We start from the raw sequence: 27,799 nt of genomic DNA, 5'->3' as shown, positions 1-27,799 counted from the left end.
TCTCTGAATTGCACCTGCTGCTTGGCAGTATTCAGTCCAAAAACTGGTCTCCACTGGCCTAATCCCTCCATGGAATCATGGAGTGAAAGCCCAACTTGAAGCAGATACATGAAGGTTTGCTTAGGGTGCAACCTCCTCTACTGCAGCGAGTTAAATAAACCTTACTTTTTTGGACTACAGGTTTGTTTCTGGTGGTCTTTGATCAGAGGGCTTTGGCAACCTTCACCAATTTATTTTGCTAACATTTTCATTTTTATTTATATGCAGAGTGATGTGTAATAAAAATCTATGTCAAAATATCAGTCTAACAGAGCTCTTTTAATAACCATAAAACACAATTCCAAAAGCTAGGAAATCACTGAGTCAGAATTTGGCAGCATTTTTTTCTTAGGGGTACATAAAATAATGGTTCATCTTGCAATCTGTGATGGTCTAGATTTAATGAAATGCGGTTAGTTGCAAAAGGAGGACGCAACTCTGGTTCTGTCTGTCCAGTCCTTGCTTTTTCCACTATAGCACCACGCTGCCTCTTACTGAGCGTTAAGCAGTTGTTAAATGAATGAAAAGATAGATATTACTAGCTCCAGTATGTACACAAAGATACCGAATTTGAGAGAAACAAGTCATTTGAGATCAAAGGACTTGAAGTCACAGCAATTCTGTCTGTGAGGTGGGGCTCGTCCGTCACACCTGCTGCTGAGTGGTCTCTCTGTGCCCAGCATCTGAAGGGGACTCCAGACTTTCTTAGATGGACTTATTATGAATTTCCATCCACTGGCTACATAGTGCTAAATGAATACTTGTGGAAGGAATTGGAATCTTAATTACTGAGATAGCCCCATGTGGAGGGAAGAGGGTACAGATTTACCAGACAAGTATGTCTGTAACTCAACAAAACAAATTTGGCCTTGAAATATGAGATTCCTAAAACAGGAAGGATGGACGAGATAGGAGAGGTGGGATGAATTACCTCTGTTTCAGCAATCAGTTGCTCGAGGCCACTCTCCATAATGACCCCTGGGTTGGAGGCCCAAGCTGGGATGAAACATTTCCTTTTGGTACAGCTTTTACTGTAGGAGGCATCTTAGGGCCTCAGTGATGAGACAGGATGGGGAGTGGGCTGCTGCAGGAAATAAGACTAGACAAAGCTCGAAATGAGCGGAAGGCTGTTTGAAGTCTAAGTATGGGAGGGTGTCGCTTCCCTCCTAACTTACTTGGCATTTTGTAGTGGTCTACATAAGCCATAATAAATATATGCCCGTGCTCTTTAGCTCAGTAATCCTATTAACAAGAGTCACCTTAAAATCATCCAAAAGAAGAAAAATAACGACCTAACAAAGATGTCATAGTAGTGTTCACTGCTTGAACTATTGATTCCCTAAAACTTAGTAGACTCTGACTCCTGGAGGAAATTTTATTCAGTTACATGTAGTCAGGGGGTCCCCTTCTCTTAGCTCATGAGTCAGCTGGAACACCTCTGTTACGAAACTCAGCACAGCATGCTGTAATTGCTTGTTTGCATATCCCACACTTTTGGGATTTTGTTCAAACAAAACGGGATTTATTGGCTTATGGAATTCAAAGAAGGGCTGACTGTCCAATCGTGGGAAGGTCAGGGACACAGGCAGGCTTTAGGAATAACGGACTTAGGATGCTAATGCCACCAGGGCATTCCTTCCACCCTGTTCTCTGCCTCTTTCTGTGCATCAGCCTTATTCTCTCCTTCTAGATGGCCTTTTTCCAGGAGAAGGAGATGTGGCCACTATTTCCCATAGATTAGTGTCTAGCTCTGTAAATTTCAAACCTTGTCTCTCTTCCACTGCCCACATGTGCCTCTGGTGTGGCCATTGGTGCTCAGAACACACATTAGCCTACAGTTAGGCAGTTACCTTGAGTTTCATCTCTAATCACAGCCTTCCTCTTCTCACCAGAAGCAGGAGACACAGATAGGCATTTTATAGACATGATGGGATGTGAAAATACAAAACACAATGTCCACAAAACAGTGTCAAGATAGTACACTGTAGAGTATTGGTTATTTCCCAGCGTGCTTACTGGGCTGTCTGGGCTGCAGTTCACTGCCGCTGCCCGGCATCATGACGGAGTATCGTACCACATACCTCTGGCCCAGGAAAAAAAATCAAAATTCAAATTTCAAAAAGTTCAAAAATTTCTACTGAATGTATTTCACTTTCGCACTGTAAAGTCAAGCATCCTAGATTCTACTCCCCCCACCCTCCAGCTCCATTACCTGCAGACTTCAGTGTCTCTCATTCGGCAGTGACTATTTTCCCAACACACTGACCTTGGGCTTGGCAATGTGACTTAGGTTGGCCAATGGAATTGCGAGCAGCCATGAAGTAATCCATATCCTAGCTGAGGCTTCATGCATATTTGCAGGGGGTGGCTTGGCCTCCTCCACCAACAGCCTGAGAAGAGCATGCCCCAGGGAAATGCTGCCTCTTCAGGCTGGGTCCTAGAATCAGAGACACGCGAGTTCAGCTGAGCCCAGCTGGCCCAGTAGTGGCACAGTTGACCCACAGACCTGTGAGCAAGAAACAAATGTTTGCTTTTATAAACGACCACGTTTCAGGGTTGTGTTTATATGGCATTGCCACAGCAAAAAGCTAACACTCCAGACCATGCATTTTTCCCTCAACCCCCTTGTTCCTTTTTTGAAAAATATTTTATATGGATGAGGATGGCATTAGGGGTACTAACCCTCCTGGTTTGCCTGAGTGATAGGGGGGGTTTCCTGGGATGTGAGATTTTCAGGTGTTCAAAAATAGCCTTATTGAGATATAGTTTACATTCCAAACAATTCACTCATTGAAAGTATACAATTCAGGGGCAGCTGGATGGCTCAGTTGGTTAGAGCGCGAGTTCTCAACAACAAGGTTGCCGGTTCAATTCCCTCCATGGGATGGTGAGCTGCGCCCCCTGCAACTAAAGATTGAAAATGGCAACTACACTTGGAGCTGAGCTGCGCCCTCCACAGCTAGATTGAAGGACAATGACTTGGCTTGGAGCTGATGGGCCCTGGAAAGAGCACACTGTTCCCCAACATTCTCCAACAAAAATTTAAAAAAATAGTAAGAATGTATATAATTCAATGGTTTTTAGCAAATTCATTGAGTTGTACAACCATCACTACAACTTAATTTTAGCACATTTTCATCCTTCCTAAAAGAAAACCCATACCCATTAGCCGTCATTCCCCATTGTCCCTGCCACCCCATAGCACCCACTAATCTTTCTGTCTGTATAAATTTACATATTCTGGACGTTTCATATAAACGGAATCATACCGTATGGCCTTTTGTGACTGGTTCTCTTAAGTAGCATGTTTCCTACGTTCATTCTTGTTGTAACATGTATCAGTACTTTTTCTTTTTATTGCTGTTGTATGTGTCTACCACATTTTTATCCACTCATCAGTGATGGACATTTGGGTTGCTTCCACCTTTTGGCTACTGCGAATAGTGCTGCTATGAACATTTATATGTACAAGTCTTTGTTTGGACATCTGTTTTGAATTATTTAGGGTACATGCCTCGGAGTGGAATTGCTGAGTGATATCATAATTCTATGTTTAACTTATCGAGGAACCTCCAAACTGTTTTCCACAGCTGCTGCATGGCACATTCCTACCAGCACTGTAAGAATGATCCAGTTTCTCTACATCCTTGCCAATACTTATTATTGTCCTTCTTTTATAGTATAGCCATCCTAGTGGGGGCGCAGAGGTATATCATAGAGGTTTTGATTTGCATGTTCCTAATGACTAATGATGTTGAACATCTTTTCATGTGCTCTTTTGCCATTTGTATACCTTCTTTGGAAAAACTGCTATTCAAATTCTTTGCTCATTTTTAAATTAGGTTTTTAGTCTTTGTATCATTGAATTGTAAGAGTTCACTATATATTCTGGATACTTATCCCCTATAAGGTTGGTTAATATTTTTTCTATTCTGTGGGTTGTCTTTTTACTCTCTTAATGGTGTCATTTGCAGCACAAAAGTTTTAAATTTTGATGTAGTCCAATTTAGCTATTTTTCTTTGGTCATTTGTGCTTTTGGTGGTGTATCTACCAACCTCCTTGTTCATGGCAGACGTCTCTAAGCAGTAATGGCATTCTTTCTCACTGAATCTGGACTCCACCTACCTTAAAATTTTCCTCAACACTGTTCTATAAACGTTGCAGTTGTTAAAAGCCCAAGTTCTGGAGACAATCTGTGTAGGTTCAAATCCCCACTAGTGCTACCATTAATGGTGGTGTTTTCTTTGCCTCAGGGTCACTTACCAGACAAGGAAATGTTGGGTGTAGGTGAGAGAAATTGTGAATGGGAAGAGAGGAGGAAGATAATGAATATAGCTTATTCCATGAATTTTCTTGGAATGCACTTGACTTAATGGAGGGTCTGAGCCGATCTGAGAGTTCAAGAAATGGACTATACAGGAAACCTCCTGTGCATTACTTTGAATCCTCTCAGCCGTATATGTTTTTCAGGCCACTGCTGCCATAACTAGTTCTATAGGCTTTGTCAACTTTGTGTAAGGTACAACCTGATTATACCTTGCTCATACCTTGTGCCTCTTGCTTCATGCTCCGGGGTTTCTCTGACATCTTAGCGTGGGACACTTGTGGGAACCTACCCAGCACTAACACACGTACGTCCTAGAAGTGGGTGGAATGATGCCTAAGGGGCCATCAGTGACCAACCGGGACAGAAGCTTATGTATTTTGTCCCCCATGTTGTTTCCCCGAAGGATACCAAAAGAAGGGGTGAAGGATGCTGAATAGGTATACCAACTGCTGTCCACTTTTTCTACTAAATCAGAATCTATAGAAAGATTCTAGGCATCTATACCTGTAACAAGCCCAATAGGTTATTCCTATGCACACAAAACGTTTGCAAAACACAGATTTAGGGCATTTTCAGAAGGAATTTCCATTATAAGAGGAGCAGAGATTATGATTCTGGCTCACTTACACATCCCCTTGATTCATAGAAAAATGCTGCATGGCTTGGGCCTTCTCTTCATCTCCATCTTCACGAATGCTCTTTCTCTTCTGACTTGGCTCTCTGGTCCTCAGGGTCACCCTGCATGCGTACATGAACTTCCTTCGTAGTCTCTAAGCAGGACAACTTCTCTCTTAAGGAAGATTCCACCCCTTTCTGGGTTCCTTCCTGCATCCTGTTGTCTAAAGCTGGGTCCTGGGCTTCAGCTGGAAGGACGCTGATGTTCACTTCCTGCCAGCCCAGCAAGCTCTGGGTGACGAATGGCCTCACGGATGAGGGTGGTAGACTCACCAATGTGAACTTAGTTGGAAGACTGCACGTTGCAGGGCCTGCTGGTTCCCTTATTAGGTTTCCTTTCAAGTAAGCACATCTTTCAAAAACCACAAAAAAGCTTCTGGAAGCAATAAGGACATTTCCCCCCTGTTTATATGGCTCTCAACATCTTTTCAGAGAGTACTATTCCTTCCTGCACTGCTTGGGTCTTGGGGGCATGATAAATGCATACCCGCTTCCAATGGCTGCTTGGTTTATTACCCACGAAGTGGTACTGGTTTTCAAAAAATTATTTTGATTTGGAGTCTCCCTCTGATCAAGTTGATAGTGGTTGGGTTAGGGTTTGGTAATTCTTCCTGCTTTAAGCAGTATAACATGGTAGATCTGGGCAGAGGGATGGGCTCCCCAATTCCTACAACAGGGACCACGTCTCATATCTCTGGTCATGTCTTTCCCTTAAAACCCACCCATGGTTCCCAGTTACCCCAGGATGAAGTCCAAACTTAGCCTCACATTCAAGCCTTTCACGATCTGGACCCTGCTTGTCTCCTATTATTATTTTGGACTCTTCCATTGCAGATGATAGAAACCAAACGCAAACTGAGTCAAGTGAAAAAGAGAAAGTATTGGCCCATGTATCTGAAAAGCCCTAAGCTACACTGACTTCAAGCCCAGCTGGATTCAGGAGAACACATAATATTTTCAGGAATGTCATTTCTTCTCATCTCCAGGTGATATCTTCTGCATTGGCTTCATTATTGTGGGCAGAATGCACAATGTGGAGGTAGAGATGAACACCAGAGTGATTTCAGGTTTAAGATGTAGTACTAGTTTAGCAAACTCAACAGAGAGTGACTGTAACTTGTCCAGTAAATTCCAGAAAAGTTCAGAAAAGCCTTTTATTAGGGAGGATCTGTTCTTGAACCACCACTGTGACTCTTGTCCACTTCTGATGCTCGGGGGTGAGGTCACCCCTTTTGAACTCCTTTTTTTGAGAATGATGTATAGGAGTTCTCAAAGGATATTTAGGATGATATTATTATAGAAGACGGATGTGGCATTACCATCACCTGCCTATCAGATAACTATGTCCCTCTTCTTCCTTCCTAACTGAGTTCAAATTTTGTTCGGCAACAAGGTGCTAAGGGAAAGAAAGTCCCTCCCTCAGACTCAGGGGATGAATCCTATTGGTCTAACCCAAGCACGGAATCCCCTATATTTTGTAGTGTTTGGTTTAGGGGTCTGCATGTGACCTGGCTCTAGCCAATGAGAATCTAAAGGGCAGTCTGCTAGAGGGCTCCTGGGGAAGATTTGTCTCTTGAGAAATGAGGGAGACCATCAAGGAGAAGCCTCTGCCCACCTTCTTTATTTCCTTCTTTGGATATTGTCATATGAGGGTGAAAAGCTTCAAGTTGTGGCAGCCATCTGAGTCCACGAAAGAAAAACATTCTTGTACACATCTCTTGGTAGACATATGCTTTTATTTTGTTGAGCATCTAGCCATTAGAGGAATTGCCGGATCATAGGGCCTTCTAAGCACTTTTTCTCAAAGTGATTGTATTAATTTACCACCTCACCAGCAACGTAAGGGGGTTCCAGTTGTCCACATTCTCACCAACACTTTTTATTGTCTGTTGTTTGAATTTGAGCCACTCTGGTGAGTGTGCAGTTGTAGCTCATTGCACTTTTATTTCCATTTCTCTGCTGACTAATTATGCTGAACACATTTTAAAAATATTTCTTGGCCATTTGAATATCCTTTTGTTTTGGATGAACTTGTTCAAGTCCTTTGCCCATTTTTAGTGGATTGTCTTCTCAGCGAGCGTTCACCTGAAACAAAATATCTTCTTCACAATCTGTGCTGCTTCAGAGAGGTCCATCCAACCTATTTCTTTCTTTCTTTTCTTTCTTTCTTTTTTTTAGAATTTTTATAAGAGTTTATTTGAGCCAAACTGACAACATATGCTGGGGAGCAAGATATCAAATGCTCCCTACCTATTTCTTCCCTAGACCTCTTACTCCCAATTTTCCAATCCTGTTTCTTCCAAGTCCCTGACCAACGAAACCATTAACTTTTTTTTAAAGATTTTATTGGGGAAAGGGAACAGGACTTTATTGGGGAACAGTGTGTACTTCCAGATCTTTTTCCAGGTCAAGTTGTTGTCCTTTCAATCTTAGTTGTGGAGGGCGCAGTTCAGCTCCAGGTCCAGTTGCCATTGTTAGTTGCAGGGGGCGCAGCCCACCATCCCTTGTGGGAGTCGAGGAATCAAACTGGCAACCTTGTGATGAGAGCCCACTGGCCCATGTGGGAATCGAACTGGCAGCCTTTGGCGTTAGGAGCACAGAGCTCCAACTGCCTGAGCCACCGGGCTGGCCCCAAACCATTAACTCTTTATGAATCAGTGTAGATCTATACCTCTGGCTATCTCTATTTCCAGGGGAAGAAAAAAAAAAAAAGCCATGAAGCACACCTCTGGAGGATCTGTCTCCTGGAAGTATTTGCCTTCTCTACTGTCTTTCAGGGCCAACCCTGACTGGGATGGTAGTGTCATCGCCATGCGTATTCAGACAGTGCCAAAATATTATGCCATCTCACTTGTAAACGATACCCAGGGTTTGTCTTCCTCAGGGTGCTGCTCATAAGAATATCCTATGAGGCTATAGAGACAGTTTGAGAGAGAAGAGGCAATGTATTAGAGTAGGCACCATAGGGATCTGGGAAATCAGGCATAGTCACCTGCCAGACTTAGACTAGGAAGCATAGCTGGTACAGATATCCAGGGAAGGCTGCTGCCTCTGCATCTGGTGCTGGCCTGGGTGTCCCTGTTGGTTAACAGGGCCAGTAATTGGAAAGAAGAACTGGATAATCTGGGATCCACTGGCATCTTTAACCAAAGTGCTATGACTGCTTCATCACTTCTTCCTTCCCAAACTCCCACAATTGTCTTTTTGGTCCTACCATAACCCAGGACCACATGGGAAAGGGGATTTGGGGATATGTAGTTCCGTCTTAGCCAAACACACAGCACAAAGCTACTACATCCATCCAAGAGTTCTTAATTTCAGAAATTATATATTTGTCCGTTTCACTATTTTTTTCTAATAGAGTATGACTCTCTATGGAAATTTTGCTACATCTTTTCATCCAGTTTCTCTTCCTGTTCTTTCCTTGATGTATTAATGATAAAGTCCATGTCTAGTTACTACAATTTCTGAATTATTTGTAGGCCTGATTCTAATTTCTGTTCTTTTTTATCACAATGTTGGATTTGATTTGCCAATATTTTGTTGACATTTTTAGCATCTATGTTCATTAGAGACATTGATCTGTAGTTTTCTTTTCTTGTAAAGTCTTTGTCTGGTTTCGTATTATGGTAATGCTGCCTCATAGAATGAGTTAGGAAGTATTCTCTCTGTTTCTATCCACTAAAAAGATGTGGAGAATTGGCATCATTTCTTCCTTAAATGTTAGAGTTCACCAGTGAACCCATCTGGACCTGGTGCTTTCTGTTTTGGAAGGTTATTAATGATTTGATTCAATGTCTTTAATAGATAAGAACTATTCAGATTATCTATTTCTTCTTGTGTGAGTTTTGGTGCATTGTGTTTTTAAAGGAATTGGTCCATTTCATCTAGGTTATCAAATTTGTGCACATAGAGATGGTCATAGAATTCTTTTATTATCCTTTAAATGTCTCTGGGCTCTGTAGTGATGTTCTCTTTTACTTCCGATATTAGTTATTTGTGTGCGCTCTCTTTTTCTCTTAGTTAGCCTGGCTAGAGGCTTATCAATTTTATTGATCTTGTCTAAGAATCAGCTTTTGGTTTCATTGATTTTCTCAATTGATTTCCTGTTTTAATTTTCATTGTTTCTTTTCTTCAGCTTACTTTGTGTTTAATTTGCTCTGCTTTTTGAGGTTTCCTCAGGTGAAAACTTCTATTACTGATTTTAGATCTTCTTTTCTAACATATGCATTCAATGCTCTAAATTTCCCTCTAAGCACTGCTTTTGCTGCATCCCACAAATTTTGATTAGTTGTGCTTCAATTTTCATTTAGTTCAAAGTATTTAAAAATTTCTCTTGCGATTTCTCCTTTGAGGCATGTATGATTAAAAAGTGTATTGTTTAGTCTTCATATATTTTGTGATTTTGCTAGTTACTTTCTGTCATTGACTTCTAGTTTAATTTCATTGTGGACTGAGAGTAGACATTGTATGATTTGTATTCTTTTAAATTTGTTAAGGTGTGTTTTATGGCCCAGAATGTGGTCTATCCTAGTGAATGTCCCATGTGAGAACTTGAGAAGAATGTGTACTCTGCTACTGGGTGAAGTAGTCTATAGATGACTCTTATATTTAGTTGAATGATATTAAAATTTTAGGAATTAGGAAGTATAACTCCTAGCACCTGCTTATCACACTCATGGACAAATAAGGTGAAAGATTTAGTATAATTTGGGAACCCTAGGGCTGGAGTTTGTTTCTGGGCTAATTTAAGTTAGTTAAAGGCTTCCTCATGATTATCTTCCCAGGGTAAGGACTCTGGAATTGAGTTCCTTATAAGCTCACACAGGGGAGTTGTGATCAGGTAAAAATTGGAACCCAAGATCTATGATATCCTGCAAATCTATGGAGACCCCTTAATTGTTGTTTAATTGTAGGTATGGGGATGTTTTGGATGGTATTTATTCTTTCGGGCGAGAGGGAAATGCCTTCAGCAGTCACATTACTCCTAAGCAGTGGACCTTCACTTTGGAGAATTGCATTTCTTCCTATGGCCTTTATAAGCTAATCGCTGTCACAGATAAATCTACTTCTGAGTCTTCCCTTGTAGGGAAACCTAACAATAAGTCATCTACATATTGAATGAGTGTAGAGTTCTTAGGGAACTATAAGGTTGCCAAATCTGTGAAAAATAGGATAGGGCTTCAGGGAACTCTTGTGGCATTACATTGTTGGCTTTTCCAAGTGAAGGCGAATACATGTTGATTCTCTTTGTCAGCTGGGATACTAAAGAAAGCTAGGCAAAGATCCACCACTGTGAACCTTTCTAAATCTGTAGGTACATTAGGTAACAAGATATGGGATTTGAAACTATAGGGAACCGTGGTATCACAGTTTTATGAATTGCACACAGATCCAGGACAAATCTCCAACCTCGTTCATTTGGTTTTTTAATGGGTAAGATTGGAGTGTTATGGGCACTAGTACATGGAACTATAAGTCCTGGCTTAATTAAGTCTTTTATACTGTGTTTCCCCGAAAATAAGACCTACCACAAAAATAAGCCCCAATTAAGATCCTCAGCCAGATGGACGCATCTTCCAAAAGAAGATGACATGACTGTATTTGAATAAATGTAGATTGCTGTACATGAAAAAATAAGACATCCCCTGAAAATACGCCTTAATGCGTCTTTTGGAGCAAAAATTAATATAAGACCTCATCTTATTTTCGAGGAAATACAGTATAAGACCCAGTCTTATTTTCAGGGAAACATGGTATTTGGTAAGTGCCCTAGGATAGCTTTTGGTTTAGTGGATACTGAGGAGATTTAGGCAGGGGTTTGGAATGATCTATTTGGATTTCTATGTGTTCAGCACTCTTAATTTTAGTGGTTGAGGAGACGCTCACGGCCTTCAGGCCCTGCCGGGAGATCGGAGCTTTCATATTACAGGGTTCAGTTTCATCAATTCCTGCTTGCAGAGGGCAGAGCAGCTCAGGTTCAGGAGGGTCAGGAAATTCTAAGGTCATTTATTTCTTCTTCTGAGTTAAATTTTATATAACTTCTCACTTTAGAAAGTAAATCTCATCCTAAAAGTTTTACTGGGTGAGTATCACGCAGAAGGAAAGTATGGTTTTCCCAAAATGGCCCTGGTGCCACTGGTTTAGACACAGGTACCCTTTGAATTTGGTTAGGAACTCCCACAACAGAAATATTCTCTTTACTCTGAGGAATTTGCTGTTTCATGAAAGTGGGATTTAATGCAGATAAAGTGGCTCCAGTATCCACCAATAGTGCACTGGATTCTCCATTAATTTTTATTGTCATTTCCCCTTCCTCATTTAAAGGTATCATGGGGAGCAATTTACCCAAGGGTCCCTTGGAGCCCCATCAATGCTTATTATTATTATTTCACTAATCAAATGTTTTAAGGCTTCCCCTTAAGGAAAAAATAGTCTGAATTAATAGATGGAGGTCTATTAAATGATGGGTTCAGCAGGGGACATTCCTTTTTCCAGTGCCCTGGTTATTTACAATGAAGGCAGCCATTTGGTGCACAATAGTTCTGAGTGGAGGACTTCTAGGTCCTGGCTTGAAACGTGTTATGTGGAGGTCCTCTCTGTCCTTGGAGCTGTTGTGACTGCAGAGCCATAAGTTTATTGGCTGTTGAATTTTATCTTGCTCCAGGGATTTTTCCAAATGTTCAGCTAGGGCTGTTAATTCAGCAAGAAGGGCAGCTTCCCAGCCCAGCCTGTGGCTCCTTATTAGGCTATTCAGTTTGGGCCACAGTCTGCTAATGGATAAGAAAATCAGTGATTTTTCTGTGCTTGTGTTCAATCAAGAAAGCCCAGGATGTTTCACAAAAAGGGTTTCCAGTTGTGTCTTATAGTCTGAGTCTGGTTCATCCTTCTTTTTTGTTTGTTTGCAATATTAAATGACAGGCCAGTCTGTCTTTTGAGGAAATAACTTACCAATATTTTCAGGTAGGTCTTGGGCTATTTTTCAAGAGCCTTTTGGGCCATCCCTGGCTGAGTGAGGAGCATGTGGGTCTTTAATATTGCTCTTGGGAATCTCCCCATTTGGCTTCGGCCATCCATTTTTGGGAGTCTTTAGGTCCTAATGTAGTATGAATGATTTATTTGATAGAGATCTGGAGTCCCAGATCATAAGCTCCAATTAGAATTCTAAATTCCTCATAAAATTTTTGAGGATTGTCTTTAGGTTTTGGAAAATGTTGGATGATAGACCTAGGCTCAGCCACTGACCAAGGAAAAAGGATGGTTACATCTGGTATTCCAGGCTCAGCAGAAGGTTTCACTTTAAAAGGCATTAGTTTAACCTCTAGTTCACCTTCAGCGTGAAAAGGTAATTAAGTAAAGGGATTGGTAGGTTCACAATATTTAGGGAGAGGAGAGTAATGAGAAGGAGCGATCAGAACAGTCAGGGTCAAGTTAGTCAGTGTACACTTTTTTTAGATTCACCATCAGCTTGTTGCTTAAGCTTTTCATCTGCCTTTTGCAAAGAATCTTTTTAAAGAGGCAATTTTTGATTTATTTAGTTTCTTAGAAGCTAATATACCAATGCATACCAATAAAAAAATGCACCCTATTGTTTGGGAGAAATTCGGGACTTTTTTCTCTCTAGAGCACCTCATAAATGGATACGTTTATTTAGGTTAAAAGTTCCCCACTGTAGGCACTGTAATTTAAAATTATCTTTGGTAAGGTTACCCCAATGGCTCAGAAAAATAGGTTCTGAGCCCATAATTTGTATACATATAGTCAGGGTCCCAGATGGAGGAGTCCCAGATTGTTTGGACTAAGAGGAACCCATTTTTTCATTTTCCCCCCCTTATTACCTGAGGCCTCCCACTGGACCAAGTCCGGCTTAAGTCATACCCAGTCTGACACTGAACCCAGTCTGGTTTCCTATAAATTGGCCATCCCCAGACCCAGTCCAGAGAAAGAAATGCTCAAATAAGTTTGGAAAATTCATTTAAATGCAAAGACTGCAGAGCTTAGATCCATGTGGGACTTACCCATGACCTTCAGATGCATTGAGAATACAGTGCGCAAAGGGCTTCGCAGGTACACTCGACTAGTTGCAGGTTGCTCCTGTGGGGCTTTTTGGTCTTTTTCAGATCCCACTTCTGACACCAGAACTGTTAAAAGATAAGTTGAGGCATATTAAAATTCTAGGAGTTTATTAGAGCAAAAATAAATTGGAATCAGGCAGCACCAAACCAGAGTGGTTAGAAGTGTTCTGCTGATGGGAACTGGGAAAAATTTTTTATTCACAGTTTCGCTTTGCGTGGTTTCAGTTATCCACACTCAAGTGCAGTCTGAAAATATTAGATGGAAAATTCCAGAAATAAACAATTCATAGGTTTTAAACTGCACGCTGTTCTGAGTGGTGTGATAAAAATCTTGCACTGTCCTACTCCACACTGCTCAGGATGTGATCCCTTTTGTCCTGTGTATTCATGCTGTATGTACAGTACAGTAAGTTTGAGAGAGTGAGAAAGAGACAGAGATTGCATTCACATAACTTTTATTACAATATGTTGTTATAATTGTTCTATTTTATTAGTTCTTAATGTCAATCTCTTACTGTGTCTAATTTATAAATTAAACTTTACCAGAGGTATGTATGTATAAGAAAAAAAATAGTGGGCCGGCCGATGCCTCAGGTGGTTGGAGCACTGAGCTCTTAATGCAGAAGGCTGCGGGTTCGATTCCTACATGAGCTGCGCTCTCTACAGCTAAGATTGTGAACAACAGCTCCCCCTGGAGCTGGGCTACATTGAGCAGTTGGAGGTTGGTGTGAGCAGCTGCCGGCTACTGTGTGCTGCCATGAGTGGCTGGCAGCCATTGTGAGTGGCCGGCAGCCGGCAAGAGCTGCCGTGAGTTGCTGTGAGCGGCTGACTGACGACCCACCGGCAAACGACCGACCGCCTCAGCCAGGGGGAGCGCAAGGCTCATAATACCAGCATGGGCCAGGGAGCTGTGTCCTACACAACTAGACTGCAAAACAACGGCTTGAACCGGAGTGGCGGGGGGGAGGCGGAAGAAAGGGGGTGGGGAAAGAAAAAAGTAGCATATATTGGGTTCGGTATTATCCACAGTTTCAGGTGTCTGCTTGGCATCTTGGAACATATCCCCTGTAGATAAGGGGGGGGACTCCTGGAGGAAATGATTGATTGGTTATAGCTTAAACTCTAGTTGGCTGATTGTGATTTGTTGTCCTTAGGTTCCACATTTGTAACCTTGATGTACCTAAAGGCTTAGATTTTGGTTTGCTCAATAAGCACCACAACATTAGAGCCACCTCAGTCTCATAGCCTCCTTATTTAATTTAACAAGTGATACCATTTGATTAAAGCTTAAAAACATGAAAGTCATTGATTTATTTAAAAACGTCATTGATTTATATTGTTTATGGATACGTGGGCAGTAAAAGTATCAGAACTTGTATGGGAATGATAAACACCAGCTTCAGAAAGTGTTCACTTGGGGAGGGAGGGAGGAGAGTGGAGCAAAAAGGCTTGCGAAAGGCTTGCGTAGGAGCTTCAATTGTCTCTGTGATATTTTATTTCTTAAAAAATGTTATGTAGCAAATATGTCAAAATGTTTAGATTTGTTAAAGCTGATATGTATATACATACATACTGCGTTTCCCTGAAAATAAGACCTAGCTGGACAATCAGCTCTAATGTGTCTTTTGGAGCAAAAATTAATATAAGACCCAGTCTTATTTTACTACAACACCAAGTTTAATATAATATAATATAATATAATATAATATAATACCGGGTCCTGTATTAATTTTTGTTCCAAAAGATGCATTAGAGTTGATTGTGCAGCTAGGTTTTATTTTTTGGGGAAACTGAATATATATATATCCCAAGGGTGCCAAAAAAAATGTATACACATGACTTGTATTCATCTTTTGTTACCTGTTTATATAGAGTATTACAATTTTAATAGTTTTTCCTTTCTTAAAACGTGTATACATCTTTTTGGCACCCTCTGTATATATAAAATATGTTTTTCTGTATGTTTGAAATTTTTCTAAAACTTTTTTTTTTAAATTGGGGAATATTGGGGAACAGTATGCTTCTCCAGGGCTCATCAGCTCCAAGTCATTGTCCTTCAAACTAGTTGTGGAGGGCACAGCTCAGCTCCAAGTCCAGTCACTGTTTTCAATCTTACTTTCAGGGGGCGCAGCCCACCCTCCCATGCGGGAATTGAACCGACAACCTTGTTGTTAAGAGGTTGCACTCTAACCAACTGAGCCATCCAGCTGCCCCGAAATATGTTATAATTTAAGTGTTTTTAAGTGTCAAGGATTTGGAGACTGGCAGGCTGGGGGTTATGTCTCCTTTTCACCGTTTACTAGTTGTGTTTTTGGACAAATTACCTCTTTTCCCATATGTGACTGTCCCTCTTGGGATGTCATACCCTAGTCACCCACTCTGAACACTTGATTAAATTAACACTGGGAAACAGCTTGCCAGTTTTCTCTTTAAAAAAGAAAGAAAGGAAAAGAAAGAAAAGCTACTGGCTGCTTTACTTTCAAATTTAAGTGACTGGGGTTGAAATGTCTCCCTTCCCTCTCCCCCATTCCCCAGCACACACATATAAAGTTTGAAGTTTCGACTTGTGCCTGGAGATAGTCTTTAGGTTTGGAATTCCTTTGGAATATGACAAGGTATGATTTAATTTACAATCTATAGGCCTAGTCCCTTTGACATTCACAGGCTCTATGGCTAATTGACTTTTGTTCTTTGAACTTTTGTTCTGCTCTCTGGAGAATGCTGAAAGGCTACTTTTCAGAACCAGTTTTATAGTTCTGAGACATACTGGAAAGTAGAATCCAGATTTTGTGGCATATTTGGATATAGTGAGGTTTTTGTATCTACCGCTCTAGAAGCTTCCTGTAGAAACAATGTTTGCAGTTCATCGGTTCTAGACATCAGCACGGCCCTTCCTTTAATGGGACTGCCCAAGGAATCACACTGAAGCATGGAACAAAGGCTCCGATTCCGCCTCAAAAGATGCTGGCCTTTGTCTCCTGGGAACAACCACCCTTAGAAACCCTGGTGCTGGAGACACCAGACGGTAGACTAAGCATCTGAGTCAGAGAATGGAGGGGAAGAGGCGAAGTGCAAAAATGAGGAATTCTGGGTTTGATACAGGCTTCAAAGTTCCCAGCTTGTGACCTAATTGTCTCCACCCCCTAAATCTATTTTTCTTTTTGTATCCCTGTCCCTCCAATCCAGATACTTGGGAGTTAGCCTGACCTTTTTCTGATCATCACATTCAATCAGGCACCATGCCCTGTAGATTCCACCCTCAATCTGGGACCACCGAGAGCCTCCCAGGGGCCTTTGTTAGAAATTGGTTAAAAGGGGGGGGTTCCCTCTGGGCTTGCGAATTAGGAAAAGATGCTCTTTCTGGGCGAAAGCAGCTTTCAGGTACATGTTTGGCTAACAGATAGCTCCTTGGTGAGAAGAGGTATCCTTTCCTCCTGGCAGTCGCCAGGTTGCGTGGCTCAGCTGGGGGCAGAGGCGGCATCTCATCCCCTCCTCGCCTCTCTAGCGCCCCTTGTGTGCAGTGAAGATTGCACCACGACGTGCTGCGACCCTGCCCGAATCTTTGGCCTCCTCTTCATGGGTCATTCGTGACGATGTGGACTGCTCGAACAGTGGCCCTTCTTTCTTCTCCCTTTCCTCCCTTGTGTCCTCAGGGCTGCCTCCTGAATGCTCCGCACACTGGCTCCAGGCACTCCTCTTGCCTTCAGGACTCAGCGCCCCACCCGAGGCTCTTGCCCTGCTCATTTCCATTTCGTCTTCTGCCTCTCCCACCGGAAACCTTCCTTCACCCCGAGCTTTCCTGGCCTCCGCCTGGAAAGTCCTTGCTCCTTTCTCCTCCTGGCAACACCTCCTGGTCTTTCAAGACTTAGCGCAAGCAATACCTTCCCTAGGAAGTCTTCCTAGGTTGGGTGGCCTCTCCCTTAGTACTGATCACCTTGCATTGCAATCTAAGCCGGCTAAATACTGGGCACCGGGACACAGTGCCTAGAACCTACACTACTTTTAAGGGCTCATGATAACCTTTTGATTCATTTTGAAATCAGAAGACAAAAGTGAACTTTAAGGGTCAAAGAAAATACGTTTTTTTCTCAAATCAGAAAAAGAATAAATTTGTAGGGTCCTCAAAAATCCATTAAATATTTTTTTCTTTTTATAGAGGAAGATGCCCATGGAGGCAAAAGTACCCAGGGCCCATGGAAGTCATGATATGGCCCTGGTTGCTACTGTTGCTCCCTTCCCACAGCAAACCCAGTAGATGGAGAGCTCCTAGGACCCGTCAGGGCTGTGCTATGTTTTTTTTTAAATCTTTATATCCCCAGCCCAGGGGTAGGTACTCAGACTGCATCAGTAAATGCTTTCTGAAGAAGTGAATAAGAAAATAACGAATGAGTGGCTTTGGGTGAGACTCTTGACTCTGAGTCTCCCTTTCTTCATCTGCAAAGACAAGCTTCATCCTCATAGGGAGGCTGCAAGGATCAGATGGTGAGTGGGAAATGCTTTGGAACTGTGGAACTTGGAGCCAGTCCTGAACATCCGCAGGATGTGGGCAAGGAGAGGAGTGCTAGAGGTTATTAAAAACGGCTCCAGGTGGCTTTGATTGCTTTCTTTTGGTAACAAATAAAATTATCCTATTTATACACTTAAAAAGAAAGTGGAAGGACATTTACCAAAGTGGCTCACAGTGGCCAGCCCCGACCATGGGTTACCTTTGCAGTATCTTTAAAAAGCACTTAGGGGCCCGTGAAAACCAGGGTCTATGTCTTACTTTCCCGTTGTGTCCCTGGGCCTGGCACAAGAGAATGACATCATGAGTGAAGGAATCTCCCATTCCATGGCCTCATCTGGCACCCCATCAGTACAGGGCCCACTACTCCCAATGGGTGAGAGGAAGTGCAGCTCCACTCTCAGAGCAAGGCCAGCAACCGATAGCACAGATGCAGGACCGAGACTCAGTTTACCCAAGGTGATAGGTCTTGCAAATCATCATGGGGACTGAGGAAGAGATGGGACATCTCCAATGGTGACAGACACCTTCAGGGACTTAAGGAATTTAGTTCCCATCCCATCTTCACACTTAGGCGATAGACTTCCTGTGTTCCAAGTCTTTAATATTTCCCATAGCTCCCGGAGGGCTGGGATTGTTGCCTTTTTATAAACCGCGGGTGCCTGTTAAGTCATAAACATTATCAGACTGCTCTGTCTTCTTCAGTGCTGCGTGCCCAGCTCCCAATAGCAGGCGGACACACAGTAGGTGTCGAGTGAGCTAACGAAATCTATGAAGTGTGACTTCTCTAAAGGATTGCTGGGACTTCTCCAGCAAAAGGAATAACCTACCTCTAGATAATAAGACCCTACAGGGCCTCCAGCACCCTGTCATTTGGACCTCTAGGAATCGCTTTTGTTGTGGGCGACCAACCACAGACAAACCGAGCACCTGCTCACCCAGTCAGTCCTCGCGGAAGGACCCCAGGTTGCCGCGCCCCCGGCTGCTTCTCGGAGTCCCTTCTCTCCGCTTCCCGGGAACTGGGGGGCCCGAGGCACCCCGGGGGTCGCAGCCAGGGTCCGCCCCAGCGCTTCCCAGCCGAGGTGGCACGCGTCTCCAGGTGCCCAACACCCCGTCCAGGGTTAGCTTTCTTCGCCTCTTCGAGCGGGGCGGGGGGCCTGAGGGCCTCGTCTGGTACCCCCAGGCCTGCGGGGGCAGGAGCCTGAGTCACCGCGGCGCACGCTCTCTCCTCCGGCTTCCATCCTGGGGCCACCTCCGCCCTGCAGCATCGGGCCTCGGCGTAGCCGGCTTTCCCCGGGTCTCCATCGCGACCCCTCTTCCCGGCCCGAGTCTCCGCGGGCGGGCGGCCGCAGCCCCTGCCCCCAGCTGGCTCCAGGGGAGCTTCGCTGGTCCACGCCTTCAATGGAGAAGCCCGAACTCCTAGCGCTCCGGGGCAGCTCCCGCGGGAGGGGGCGCGGCCGCCCCCGCGGCTCCACCCTCTCTACGGGGCCGCAGCCATCTGGGGCCCCTGCCAGTCGCGTCTGCTCCGGGGCCCGTGCCGAGCTCGCGCGGGAGGAGGGCGTCTCACCGGGCGACCCCCTGCTGGCGCCTGTGCGCTAAGATGCCCCGTAGGGACAGTGGCTGCCAGCTGAGCATGGGTGGAAACGCGTCGCAGCGGACGCAGCGCCCCTCGCCACCTCGGTGACCCTTTAGGAGCCCGGACCAGAGCCCCGGTGGCGGGGGTGGGGGCCCGCGCTGGCGGCGAGGTCCGTGCTCCTAACGTCCGGGGAGGGCGCCGGCTGCTAAGGCTCTGCCGGGCTCGTCGCCTCCCGCCTCTCCCCACCAGCCCCCCGCGAGCTGGCAGAAAGAAATAGCGCGCGGCCCCTTTAAATTTACCCAGGAGCCCTTAAAGGAGCCCCAGGGGCCCCAGACAGGAATCCCCACCCCGGTCCAGCTCGCGCCGCCGAGCGAGCAGCCTGCCGTCCGTGCGGCCGGCTGCCTCGTGCATGCGCCCCGCGCCCCGGGGCTCCGTGCACCGAGCACCCTGCGCGGGCTGCCGTCGGCCCCGCGGCCCCGCGGCCCGCCGCCCCGGGGCCCCGCTCCGCAGCGCAGCGCATGGAGCCCGGCGGGGACCACCGGAGCCGAAGCGGCGGCGGCTGGGGCGGCCCCGGGCCAGCAGTGGCCTCAGCACAGGGCCGACGGCTGCTGCCCGCCGGATCAGGTGGCGGCGTAGAACCCGAAGAGGACGACGGCGGTAAGGGCAGGGGCCGGCGGTTTGGGTGGGGGCCCCGGCATGGGGGAGGGGAGGGCTGCGGCTCCGGGCCCCTCTCCGCCACCGAACAAAGGGGGGGACGCGGGCAGGGCGGCCGGGGGCGCCACCTGGCGGGCGCGGATCGCGGCTGCAGGGCCAGCGGGGGAGCCCCCCGCCCAGCTCCGGGGGTCGGCCCGCGGGGCTTGGGCGGATCCCCTGCCCCTTAAAGGGCCCCGCGGCCCCCGCCTTGGCAGCCTGTCCGGAGGGCCCCCAAAGGGCCTGGCCACAAACCACCGGGCGCGGGCTCTAGGCTGTTGGACTTGCGGTACCCGCCCCTTTCTCTTTCAGACTCCCAGGTGGTCTCCCTGGTCAGCTGTCTCTTAAAAGTCTGCCCAGACCATGGGTCCCTTTCGGGGACTCCCCCCCCAGATGAGCGGAGCTGGGAACTCCGCTGTGTTAAGTCGGGCTGCCCCTCTCTTGCTTAGAGACAGGAACCCTTTTTTCTTTTTCCCCGCGTTCTCCCTGGGAAAGAGCATAGCTTGCGCCTCGGAGGCCCCACCCCTACCTTCCCCACCGCGGGCTGTTTTAAAGGAATGGGCTCGTCCACAAAGGCAGACACCCCGTTCTGCCCGCGTGTTTTCTCCTCCTATCTTTTCAGAAAAATTTGCCACAATTTATCAGCTATAGTGGGACCATCCAGCCCTCCCCATCTCCTCTAAAAGGAGATAGTTTCTTCATTCCCTTGTTGCAGGGTCAGCATCTTAAGACCCTGTGAAGGTTCTGTCAGGGTTAGGGAGGCTGCCCCAATCTTGGAGCTCCCCTCCCAGAAACTCCCCATCCTCTTTTGTTTTTAAAGAATCTCAGCTCCTCCCCTTTTTTCGGCTCTTAAAGGGCTAGTCCACCTTAGACTCACATAGATCCAGCGCTGGTAGGATGCTTCAAGACCAGCTAGCTATCCAGTGCCTTGGCAGACAAAGAGCTTAGGCCCAGAGAGCAACATGACCTATCAGAGGTCACAGAGTAAGTTACCAGTGAAGCCAGGACTGGAACCCAGGTCTCTTTAACTCTGAAGCCAGTGCTTTATCTTTGGATCTATTTAAACCAAAACAAACAAAAAAACCCAATGGTGACAGGAGTCCTCTCTGATCCTGTCTTTTGTTTCCCTGACCCTGAGATTCTCCACTTGGAGAATGACCACACCTGTCCGTTCAGCTTATGTGGCCAGGAGACCCTTTTCTAAATAAAATAGGGTCCAAAGTGTAGGAAGGGTGGGGGGCTGCTCCAGACCTCTGTTGTGAAAGGGAACACCACTGGGTTAGTGGGCTCTGCCCTGGCCTCTCTGGTACCCGTCCTCTGATGCTGGGCCTTGGCCGACTTGCTGCCAGAGCAAAAACCAAATCCCCAGAAAGACTTAATGGACTCCTGGGGGTGGGGGCCACTCCCTGCTACAGAATCTCCAGTAGCCACTCTGGTGGCCCTCCTGCCAACCCTTTTCAGAGTCTCTGGGGAAGTCAGGGTCCTAAAACCTTCTTTCCCTGGAGGTTGACAGCTTTGTCATGGGGATTCTTCCCATGTGTGCCTACGTTTGGGGACTGACAATGCTCCCTAAAATGGGATTCTTTAGGAGGCTGTGTTGGAAAAATGAAGAAGCTCTTTGGGTGGGGCCCTCCTGGCTGGGGCCTCAGGAGGGTGGGTCCTGTGTGTAGCCCTGGATGCAGACAGATGCCCCCTTTGTTCTCGCCCCGCTGCTGCCTGCTCTGCTCCAGCTGTAACCGCCCCGGCATTCTGCTCTCCTGGCTTTACCCCTACAGCTTTCATCCAAAAAGGGTGCCTTACAGAGTCAGCTGCCTCTTTGGCCTTCACCTTATTTTTTAAAAAGTCAGAGCTAGACCCTCAACAGCGCCTCACATCCTTTTGTTCTTGATTCTCTCTTAAAGGGCCCTCGCTCTTTGTAAAGGGCCAGTGTTTTGACTCCCTGCTCTCCGACATCCCTTTTATTGCTGTTGACATCCCTTTCCTGCTCCTGAAAGACCCCTTTTCCCCCTCCCTTTCTCAGGATGCAAAATCAAAGCCCTGGGTTCTTTCCCTGGAAATTGGAGATTGAAAAACTGCCTCCTTTTTCCCCTCTTCAGGGCAAGATCTTCAGCTGGAAGGGGGTGCCTTGGGGTCCTGGGGGAGTGCCCCCCTGCCCTCCTCCAGGGCCAGGGGACCAGCATCTTCAGGCAGGAAATACTCAGACCACTGTGAGGCCTGGGCCTCGAGGCCTGGAAAGAGCCGCATCCCGGGCCGTGATCACCGGCGTTACTACCACGACCACTGGCGGCTGGAGTACCTGATGGACTTCAACCCTGCCCGGCACGGCATGGTGTGCATGGTGTGTGGCAGCTCCCTGGCCACGCTCAAGCTCAGCACCATCAAGCGGCACATTCGCCAAAAGCACCCCTACTCCCTGCATTGGAGTCCCCGGGAGAAGGAAGTCATCAGCAACAGCTGGGATGCCCACTTGGGGCTGGGGGCCTGTGGAGAGGCTGAGGGCCTGGGGACCCAGGGGGCTGAGGAGGAGGAGGAGGAAGAAGAGGAAGACGAAGAGGAGGGGGCTAGTCTCCAAGCTTGCCCACCCAAGGGCCCAGGTAATGCAGGACATGGAGAGGCAGGGGCTTGGCTGGCAGGTGGGGCCAAGTGCGGACAGCCCTGGCTTCTCGGCCAACTAGCTGATTTCCTTTGGGTGGGGTCTGCTTATTGTCTTTATTGTACAACAATGGAGGAGGAACAGTGGGACGAGGGGTTCTCAGACAGCTTTGACATTCTGTGGTTTTAGAAGGATCAAGGAGAGTAGAGGCTGGAGATTAGGGAGGGGAAGGGCGACTGGGAACAGGAGCTGCTGGAAAGGTATGGCTGACAGTGAAGACTAGAGAAGGGGCTAGAATCGGAGTCTGGCGGAGGAGTGGGTGGGCCTTAGAGTTTGTGTGCGGGAGGATTAGGAGACGGAGGAGTTAAGACTTGAGGGGAGAGGAAGAGAAGGACAAAGGTTAGGCTAGGGGCTCAGAGGCAGAGTGAGGGAGAGGCTTGTGGAGGATCTGGCTGTGGTGTGTGTGTGGGGCTCCCCCAGAGGGTCAGCATCTCAGTTCCTTCCCTCCCTCCAACCCTTTCAGGCAAAGCCCCAGCTGGTGGGGGCGGCAGGCGCCGGCGACGAGGGGGCTCAGTGGCACCCTGGGCTCGGCGTCAGCGCCTCTGGGCCTCCCGAAGGGCCGGGGGCAGCAGGGGGCTGGGCGCTCGGCGCCTGGAACGGAGGCTGAAGGAGTCCCTGCAGAACTGGTTCCGGGCAGAGTGTCTCATGGACTATGACCCGCGGGGGAACCGGCTGGTGTGTATGGCCTGTGGCAGGGTACTGCCCAGCCTGCACCTGGACGACATCCGTGCCCACGTGCTGGAGGTGCACCCCAGCTCCTTGGGGCTCAGCGGCCCCCAGCGCAGTGCCCTGCTGCAGGCCTGGGGTGGCCAGCCTGAGACAGTGTCTGAGCTCACCCAGTCCCCACCAGGTGCGAGGCCCATCCTAGGGCCGAGTCCCCCTCATATAAGGGCTGCAAAGGGATCTGTGCCCCAAACCGGGAGGGAATCACTCCCCCTGCCCCACACTGGCTGGGGCCTCTAGCTTGGGGCTGGAGTAAGGAGCAAGGGACGTCCTCGGCGTGGGTAAGGGCGTCCCAGCCAGCAGGCTGAGCCCCTCTCCCTCACCCCTTCCCCAACAGATGATGACCTCGTCCCCCAGGACCTGACCAGAAAGAGCCAGGACTCAGCCCCCGCTGCTGGAGCCCCCTCCTCTCAGGATCTCAGCCCCCCAGACGTAAAGGAAGAGGCTGGCTGGGTCCCTGAGAGGCCCGGGCCGGCAGAGGAGGAGGAGGAGCTGGAGGAGGGCGAGAGGGTGGGGGTCCCAGGCCGGTCGCCACGGGGCCGCGACCTCCGCCGCCACTACCAGGAGCGCTGGCGACTGGAGTACCTCATGGAGCTGGATGGCGGCCGGCGCGGCCTAGTGTGCATGGTGTGCGGGGGCTCGCTGGCCTCGCTCAAGATGAGCACCATCAAGCGGCACATCCGCCAGCGCCACCCGGGCTCCACGCGCCTCAGCGGGCCTGTCAAAGCCCTCATCGCCCAGGAGTGGAGCGAGAAGGCCGCCCACCTGCTGGCCCTGGGGCTGCCCTGCCCTGAGTCCCCCAGGGACCCTGCCGCCCCCAGCACAGCCGCAGCCTCCGAGGAGGGGGGAGGGGAAGAGGAGGAGGAGGAGCCGGAGGAGGAGGAGGAGGAGGAGGAGGAGTGGTGGGGTACGCTGGTGGAGGGCTAGAGATGGTGGAGAGGGCGAGGGACCCAGCCAGGCAGGAAGAGTGCTTTGGGGAGCCACTGGGTAGAGGGGCTGGTGAGAATGTAAGGTTGGAGGGGAGCTTGGGAAGGATGGGACGGAAGGGCAAAGGTGAAGGGTTACGAAGCTGAGATGCAGGACCCGGGCTGCTTTCCCCCCACCGACTCCAATGCGGTTCTTTGTCCCTTCCTAGGCGATGTCCCGCTTTCCCCTGCGGAGCCGTCGGAGCGGCCTGCCGAGGAAGAAGAGGACGACGAGGACAGCCAAGAGCCCAGGGGACTAGCCTTCCCGCCCCTGCCCCCGCCGCCACCGCCTCCCCCACCCCCGCCCCCCCGCCGCCGGGAGCAGCGGCGGAACTACCAGCCGCGCTGGCGGGGCGAGTACCTGATGGACTACGACGGCAGCAGGCGCGGCCTGGTGTGCATGGTGTGCGGGGGCGCGCTGGCCACGCTGAAGGTCAGCACCATCAAGCGGCACATCCTGCAGGTGCACCCCTTCTCCATGGACTTCACGCCTGAGGAGCGCCAGACTATCTTGGAGGCCTACGAGGAGGCGGCGCTGCGTTGCTACGGCCACGAAGGCTTCGGGCCGCCCGCCCCGGCGCCGCGCGATCGCGGCGCGGACCTGAAGGCGGGCGCCGTGTGTCGGGCGTAGCGGGCGTGGCAGACTCGCGGGCGGGGCAGGGCGGGGGCGGCCTCGGACTGGGAGAGCGCTGCCCCTGTTCCCCCCTGGCTGGGCCAGGCGGAGATTGGGGGTCGGTGGAGTGTCATGTTGCTCCCGGAGCTAGTCGGACCTCGGGCCCTGGCCTTCCCTACCCAGGGCCCCACGTTTCCCAAGAAGCCACAGCGGCCTCCAGGCATTTGCACGGAGCGCTTCCAGCCCCGGCCTGCGTCCGGCAGCATCCCCGCCAGGCGATTCTGTGCGGGGCCGGGATGGGGGCGTCGACAGTCAGTATTAAGACCCCAAGGAGAGTGGAGGGAAGGGCAGGAAGGCCGGGCCGACCCCTTCCCTAGTCGGGGGCCTAGCTCGCCAGCGTTGCCCGCCAGCAGGCACGGCGCCCGAGTCGGGCTGGCTGCCCTTGGCCTTACTGGTGTTCGCGGCCGCTCGGAGGCCTGGACTGGGGACACAGGCCTGCACGAAAGGCGGGGACCGGGAGCCCGTCGGGCGGGGAAAGCTCGTCGGACTGCTGGCGGGCGGTGGCCAGGGGGCGGGGCGGAGCTGGGCTTGGGCCCCGCCGACTGCGCCCTCCTCCGGGGCGGGCTCCGTGGGGACAGCATGCTGGCGGCCCCACCCGCCTCCTGGCGCCTGCCGCGCCCGCCGGACCGAGATCTTGTAAAAGGATTAGCACTTTTTTTCCTTTGCGCCTCTCGTGCTCCGGAGGCCTCCGTTCATCCCTCAGCTTAGGCGCTGTTGCTTTAGCGCCCTCGTCGGTCCGAGCCCGGGGCACTGGAGGTCCCGGTAGTTGGTGGTATATTCCCGTCCCTTCCCTGTCCCTTTTTGTACGCGGTGGGCGTGCCACCCGTTCTTAGCCTCCAGGGCCTGGGGCCGGGCCTCGGCCTTCCTTTCTCTTCCCCGCGACAGTGCCAGGCCCTGTGGTGCCGGGAAGGGGCCCCGCGATCTCCCAGGCAGGTCCGAGAGGGATGTGTAGATTGATTCTCCTGTGGAGAACAGGTGGCCCCCGACATCAGGCCCTTTTTGCTCTTTGTATTTTATTTTGAAACTGTATTTAATGCTTTTATATGAAAGGGGGAGGGGCGGGGAGAGAGCTGTCCCAGTCACCCTTATGTGCAAATGTCTTATTTATTATGCGTGTATCAGAGATAAGCTGTGAGGTGGTGGAGAAAGGACCTAAAAGAAGGAGCGAGTACGGGGGGTGGGTGGAGGGATGAGAGGATCCCAAAACATCCCATACTAATGTGTGACTCTCCAGGCCACTCCTTTCGAGTCGCCAGGCCCCAGTATCTGCTCTTCACATAGCCAGGTCACTTCTTTTGGTCTTACAGCCTGAGTGGGGAGGTCAGCGGTTGGGACTTGAGGGCTGGGCCAGGAGGGGGAGGGGCCCTAGCACCTGGGGCCAGGGGCTGCCTCTGCCAAGAGAGCAAAGAGGAAGCCCTTCCTCTCATCCCAGCTTCCCCATACCCCCAGGCCAGAGCCCAAGGTTCAAGTGCCTCAGGCCCAGTCCCCTTGACTCTTCCTGATTTGGGAATTGGATTTTTTACCACGGATTTTATAGCATTTTTATATAATTCAAGATTGTCAGTTGGAATGACCTTGGAGATCAACTAGTATTTGCCCCCCCATCCCTTTCACAGATAGGTAAAATGAAGCCCAGAAACTGAAATGATCGCATAACCAGGTAGGAACAATACAAGAACTAGAATAAAAGAACTACTTCAGTTTCTTTGCACTACACAACACTGCCTCCCAATCTCTGGTAAGTTGTTAAAATTTTCCATTAGACCTGCCACAAGATGGCATGTGCTGGGCACTGCAGGCCATCACAGTGCACTTGTGACCTGGGATAGCCCAGAACTGCACACTTCCCTGGGATGAGTATGGGGCAGTTCTTGCCACCACAGGCTTCAGCTGGAGGGGGTGGGCAGCAGCCTTCTCTTGCAGAACCGAAGTGGGGGTGACTGCTGCCTGGCCCAAGGCCTCCCGGGTAGGGCAAGGGCTCTGACATTGTGTCCATTGTTGATGCCACCAGGGAGTCAGGAAATACTGTGGGTTGTCAGTTGACTGAAAAGTGAATTCCACTGTTTGAACCTCCAGGATTTTTGAGACAGTATTAAAAGCTTGAGAACAGGGATTATGGATGGCACCAGGCTGGGCACTGCCATTCTTTTCTTTTCCTTCACGCATGTTGTTTTCAGATCCAGAATGAGTATTCTACCACTTTTGCTACTCTGCCTGTTCAAAAATAGTAGGCACATCGGGGCAACCTGTTTGCTAGTCACCCAAGCCCACTGCCGAAATTCAGGTAAGCCAGGGCAGAGAGCGAGGTAGGAATGGTTTTCCTCTCCATAGGCAGGGAGCGACCTTAGGACAGGAGTGGGTGTCTTCATGGAGAGGCAGCCCTGAGCACTCCAGTGGTTCTTAAAGTGGCCACCAGACCAGCAGCATTGCATTAGGAACTTACTAGAACTGGAAATTCTTGGGCCCCACCTTACTGAACCAAAAACGGGGGTGGGGCCCAGCAGTCTGTTTTGATAAGCCCTCTGATGACCATTAGGCTCACTGAAGTTCTGCGCACCAGTCATCTAGGAAGTGCCACTGTAGTGATTCCTATTTTGTAGCTAGCTGTGGCCTCACCGCTTAGGGGTCAGGGGGTCCTCATCTCTAGGTGTGCCTCCTTGCCTTGGGTGTCTGAACAGGTCAAGTTCATGAATTTTTCGTTAATGGTATGCTTGCTATTATGGCCAATATGTAAATGTTACTCTGAATACATATTTATATACCATGTTAGTGACATTATTCAAACATTTGTATGCGTATTTGTGAAGTTTGCATCAGTTATTACATTTTTTTAATTTCAGCCTAAGTTTCCTAAGAGGTATGTTGAATAAATTTGAAAAATCCAGCTTAAGGGTCACG

The 27,799-nt window shown here is 48.7% G+C and overlaps 1 protein-coding gene and 1 long non-coding RNA gene across 4 annotated transcripts; one reads left to right on the top strand and one right to left on the bottom strand.

Moving 5' to 3' along the window:
• Positions 1-229: 229 nt before the first annotated feature.
• Positions 230-24,728, bottom strand: LOC109438192 (uncharacterized). 3 transcript variants are annotated; one of them, XR_012497619.2, is made up of 4 exons: positions 24,590-24,728; positions 13,061-13,183; positions 2,306-2,545; positions 230-2,122 (listed from the first exon to the last, which is right to left on the bottom strand). It is a non-coding gene; the product is annotated as an uncharacterized LOC109438192 (long non-coding RNA). The 3 variants fall into 3 exon arrangements; XR_012497618.2 differs by having other exon boundaries at positions 230-2,545; XR_002136356.3 differs by lacking the exon at positions 24,590-24,728 and adding an exon at positions 18,560-18,743 and having other exon boundaries at positions 230-2,545.
• Positions 19,433-27,785, top strand: ZFTA (zinc finger translocation associated). The gene is made up of 5 exons (XM_074336522.2): positions 19,433-19,854; positions 21,984-22,481; positions 23,004-23,390; positions 23,601-24,170; positions 24,399-27,785. The coding sequence occupies exons 1-5, from the start codon at positions 19,716-19,718 to the stop codon at positions 24,857-24,859; spliced, it is 2,055 nt and encodes a 684-aa protein (XP_074192623.2). The 5' UTR covers positions 19,433-19,715; the 3' UTR covers positions 24,860-27,785.
• The last annotated feature ends 14 nt before the right edge of the window (positions 27,786-27,799 follow it).

This window comes from Rhinolophus sinicus, chromosome 14, assembly GCF_057876585.1.
Source record: "Rhinolophus sinicus isolate RSI-liver-muscle chromosome 14, RSI-T2T, whole genome shotgun sequence".
Taxonomy (NCBI): Eukaryota; Metazoa; Chordata; class Mammalia; order Chiroptera; family Rhinolophidae; genus Rhinolophus; species Rhinolophus sinicus.
The sequence above is the reverse complement of the archived record's forward strand: the minus strand, read 5'-3'. Positions and strand labels throughout refer to the sequence as shown.